This window comes from Salvia splendens, chromosome 10 (assembly GCF_004379255.2).
Source record: "Salvia splendens isolate huo1 chromosome 10, SspV2, whole genome shotgun sequence".
NCBI lineage: Eukaryota > Viridiplantae > Streptophyta > Magnoliopsida > Lamiales > Lamiaceae > Salvia > Salvia splendens.
The window spans coordinates 29,611,775-29,616,583 of record NC_056041.1 but is presented as its reverse complement, the minus strand read 5'-3'; the positions used below and the strand labels follow the sequence as shown (position 1 = coordinate 29,616,583).

Genomic DNA, 4,809 nt, shown 5'->3' with positions numbered 1-4,809 from the left:
CAAATGGCACCCCCCGGATGGGGTATGGATAAAGATCAACACGGATGGTGCGTTTTTGCACACGCTTGGTAAGGCTGGAGGGGGAGGAATTGTCTGTGACTCCACGGGGAAGATGCTAGCCGCCTTCGCAACACCACTTCAAGCTCATTCGGCCCTTGAGGCCGAGCTCAAGGCAATTCACCACAGTCTAATCTTGGCAAAGGAATTTGACCGTCCAATCTGGCTCGAGGTGGATTCCGAACAAGCGCTCAACCTTCTCAACAGTGTAAGTTGGGGGCCGCCCCATGTTAGACACGAAGTGGCACGACTAATCATCCTCAAACGCCAAATAAACTTACGCGCATCCTTTATCCATCGGGAAGGTGGCTGACTCCCTTGCAAAAATGGGCGTCGAAAAAACAGAATACCACCGCATGACCACTAGTACAGCTCCTCGGCTATTGAGGGCCATGGTACGCATGGAGGAGATGGGAATTCCTAACATCCTAGTCCGAGGTGATGACCCTACCTAGCATAGATGTTTGTTCTAGTTTGCTTTTGGATGGAGTAGGATGAGGTCCGCACCGTGTTGGTTCGAACCGCTTACTACTCTAGTTGTATCTTTTATTGGAACACCACTTTGGGGTATGACCATGAATTGTAACCTTCTCTTGATGAAATATAGGGATGAGGGACCCACGAACCCTCCACCGTAATGGTGTTTAATAAAAAAATAAATAAGCAACCTTTTAAATCGAAATTGCCGAAACACATACATTGTAATGGCATCGAAGACATAATAGTTTTGTTCCATTAAGCATCAAAATGGTTGTTGTCTCGTGGAAGTTTATTTGAAGCATAACTCTTTATATTTATGTTTACTTAGCCAACAAGCAAACCTTTTCAATCCAAATGACATACAAACTTTCATTGTAAAATCTCTATTAGGTGATAATAAGACCATTTTGGTCGATATAACATCATTGTAATTGTCATACAAGCTCTTTCCTACATTTACTTTCTGTCCTGAAAACTTCATATAATGTCTCAGACACTCAGTAAGCTGTAAGATAGAAGAACTTTTGGCCTACGAGAAAATCATAATATCATCTGCATATACCAAATGGGATATTCCCATAGTATACCTTGCCGTGCGAAACATCATATCCTTACGGCCAATGATGAGACGATCTAGTTGCCTTGACAAATAATCCATTGCTAAAATAAATAAAGAGGGTGAAATCGGATCCCCTTATCTAAGTCCTCGTGACGATTTAAAGAAGCAGCCACACTACCGTTTATTAAAATAGTGAACCAACAAGAAGATATACAGTTTCCAATCAGTCTTAACCATTTGTCCGAGAACCCCATCTTCCCTAGGACTTTGATCAAGAACGGCCACTGGACGCGATCATAGGCTTTTTCCATATCAAGCTTTAGCACCATGTTCGGGGACGGCACACTTTTCCAAATTTCATGGAATAGCTCCTTCGTAAAGAGCACATTGTCACTAAGCAACCGCCCTTTAATAAATCCGCTTTGATTTGGAACTGTAAGCAAAGGGAGGAGAGGAGCCAATATTGATGTAAGAATCTTGGAGATAATCTTGTTCATTACATTACACAAAGTGATAGGTCTAAACTCAGCCCATCTCGTCGGATTCTTCTTCTTTGGAACTAGGACAATTAAGGTTGCCGCAATACCACGTGGAATCTGGGCTCCAGCAAAGAAGTCAAGAACAGCCTCAACCACGTCACCCCCAATGATATCCCAGCAGGCAGCAGCTTTGAAAAAACAGGGCTGAATAACCATCTGGCCCTACAGCACTTTCTGCATTGATGCTAAAAACCGTCTGTTTTATCTCTTCAACCGAAGGAGCCTTCACCAGCAACTCCATGTTCACATGAGGGGGTAGGGCTGAGAGGATTTCCAGGTCTGGAACATCCAGTGGCCCCACATCATCCGTTAAAAGTCCCTTAAAGAGTCTTTCTGCCGAGTTTCTGATGTCCATTTCATCTGTGAACACCTGATCTCCCTCCTCACTCATATGTATCCTTGATTTAGTTCTTTTATGCTTCACCAAGCCTTGAAAAACCTTGTGTTCCTTTCCCCCTTCAGCCATCCACTTCAGAGCCGCCTTCTGACGCCAAAAATCCTCCTCCATTTTCAGTCTTAAGAGAAATTCTGCCGTAGCTTTGTTCATTTCTTCTCGCAGATCCGGGCTAGGATTCTGCTCATATCTTTCAAAGGCTTCCTTAGCCTCCATTTCAGCTTTTTTGAATCTTCAAGGATATTGCCAAAAACCACCCGATTCCAGATTTCCAGACTTCGCTTTAGCCGGCTCAGTTTGAGTTGCACATTAATCATGCCATTAGTCCCCGTTTCATCCTTCCAACACCTTTCCACTTCCTTAAGAAACAGGTGGTGCCGAACCCACATATTTTGAAATCGAAAGGAAGGTTTGATCCGAGGCCCCGGAACTCAACAAGTTACCAAAAGAGGGCAATGGTCAGAAAAGATCCTAGGAAGATTAGTTACTCTAGTTGACTCAAAGATATTCGCCCAACCTTCCCCAAGGAGCACCCTATCCAGCCTTTCAAAGGTATTCCCCCTTGCCCAAGTGAATTTAAGGCCATCCGCACCCACATCTAACAATTGACAATCACTAATCGCCTCTGCAAACTCCATCATTTCTCTGGTCTTCCTTCCCTGCCTCTTCATACTTCCCTGCCTTTCTTCCTCTGAAACATAGATATTAAAGTCACCTCCTACCAACCAAAGGCAACCCTCCAACATTGTTGCAAGCTCCCGAAGTTTATTCCACATATCCACCTTCCCTCCCTAGAACATTTACCATAGGTCACTGAAATGAACAAAGGAGCTGGTATTGTTGGAGTCTTAAACCTGCCATGCAAAACTTGATCAGAGTCATCCCATCCATCCACCTCAATACCCTCTGCAATAAAAATCCAAATCTGTACATTCCTATTTTTACCCTTAAATCGCAACCCAAAGATTCTACTAAAAAAATGGCCTCGGTTCGATAAGTGGTTCAATAATCGCCACGATAGAAATCCTGTTATCTTTTACTAATCTCTTGATCATATTCTAGGTGTTTGCATTTGCCACACCCCGAGCATTCCAAATCAGAATATTAAGCAACATAAGGAACTATTTCTGACGAGACCTCCAAACTCATTCTTCCTTTCTTCGGTGCATTTTCCTCCACCATCATATCTGATCCCTGGGACACCCCCCTTTTCTCCACAAGTTGCTCCAGTATCTTGTCCTCATTTTCCATATCCTCCTCATCCTCCCAATCTTTCTCGTCTTCGTATGCTTCAGGATCGAAATCTCCATTTGGCAGCATCTTTAAATAACGAGGCTGATTATTGGAATTTCTTGTAAAGTTACCAGTTGAGCTGCCCTCCGCGTCCAGGGAGAAATGTCTCAGCACCGAGAATCTGTTCCCATAGACACTCCCCGAAGATTCCTCACACCCTCCTCCACCTACCCAGTCCTTTCCTCCTACATCTTGGCTGCTGAAACTGCCAGGAGTTCCCTCCCGACTACCCGAACCACTCAAGAGCTCAAGGAGAGCTTCCACCCCACCTGCAGCCGAGCCCTTGCTCGAAGGAACCCCGCTTCCTCCCTTTCCAGCCAAACCACCACCTCCCTGACCTCCTTCCCCAGAAGAACCCCCCTTCGGACCCTTAAACCCCTTTCCTTGTTTACCACGTCTTCTTCCTTGTTGTTGGAAACCCCTACTTTCCAAAAAAAAAAAAGTCTTAGTGAGAGAAGCTCCCACATCTCTCTAGAAAGTCTTGCCCCAACCATCTCACGTCCAACGCCGACGGTCTCCCTCACCTTTGGGTGAGGTGGATATGCGGCCGGCCTAACGTCGGTCATGGTCCAGCCCGGAAGGGACTCACCGGGGAAGGAGGTCAAGGACACGAGTCCCTCTCCCTCGCCGAAATGGGTTTTCCGACCAACTAATGCGAAACGGAATATGAAAAAGTCAGCCACTCCCCACCCCATTAAAAACGGTGGTAATACAAAACGCAGCGCTTGTGTGCCATTGACGGAGACCGGAAGGGTGAGGAAGAAGATTGTCTTTGAGTTCGATGAGCTTATTGCCGGAACTAATGGTGGAGGTAGCGCCATTGCCGGAAAAGACGGTTGGAGCTCCCTGCCCGGGGAGAGAGAGAAGGGCCGGTGGAAGAGAAAGGCACGACCTGGCCCTTTTGAAGCCTGCACCGGAGCGTTTGAGGTGGTGCCGGGAGTTCTCCCATTAATCGCGGGGGAGCTCCGTTTCTCCATGGGAAAAAAGGACGGCTCGGCCAGGCACCAGCCGGAAGTCGTGACCGGAACTCGGCTGGATGGTGCATTACCGGAGGTGAATGAGGCCGTTGCACAAGGGGTACTCCGGTCAACGCGCGTGGAGGCGGCTGCAAGTGCAGCTGTCTTGGACGAGGACTCATCCTCGAAAAGGAATGGTGCCAACATGCTTTTTGACCCACCCACTCTTGCTGCACCATTTCCGGAAAAGGATAGGCATGTACTAGCTAGTGAGACATGTGACTCCCTTATGGGTCAAAGCATCTTGCAATTCAAATCTGGTGATGGCACAAATTTCAAGGCCGAGGATAACAATGGAGGGGGTGAGGCCGGGCTCAACGGGATGCCGTCGGTGCCGGATAACCCGTCGGACCCGCCGGACGAGCTGCTGGACCAGGACAGGGACCAGCCGGAAATCCTACCCAAGCACTCGGCGTCTGAGGTAGGCATCGACGTGGCCTCCCCCGTTGGGAGTCCGCCGACGGTGGGTCA

The 4,809-nt window shown here is 47.4% G+C and overlaps 1 protein-coding gene across 1 annotated transcript; it reads right to left on the bottom strand.

Annotated features, from left to right (window-relative positions):
• Positions 1–3,133: 3,133 nt before the first annotated feature.
• On the bottom strand, positions 3,134–3,888 carry LOC121752884 (PE-PGRS family protein PE_PGRS16-like). The gene is made up of 2 exons (XM_042147975.1): positions 3,788–3,888; positions 3,134–3,743 (listed from the first exon to the last, which is right to left on the bottom strand). Exons 1-2 carry the CDS (start codon positions 3,886–3,888, stop codon positions 3,134–3,136), a joined length of 711 nt encoding a protein of 236 aa, XP_042003909.1.
• Positions 3,889–4,809: the final 921 nt, after the last annotated feature.

Excerpts from the sequence above, each read along its gene's own strand:
- LOC121752884 (XM_042147975.1), bottom strand. The coding sequence starts at position 3,888 with ATGACCGACGTTAGGCCGGCCGCATATCCACCTCACCCAAAGGTGAGG. Across the intron at positions 3,744-3,787 it reads GCAAGACTTTCTAGAGAGAT|GGGTTTCCAACAACAAGGAA; the intron begins GTGGGAGCTTCT and ends TTTGGAAAGTAG.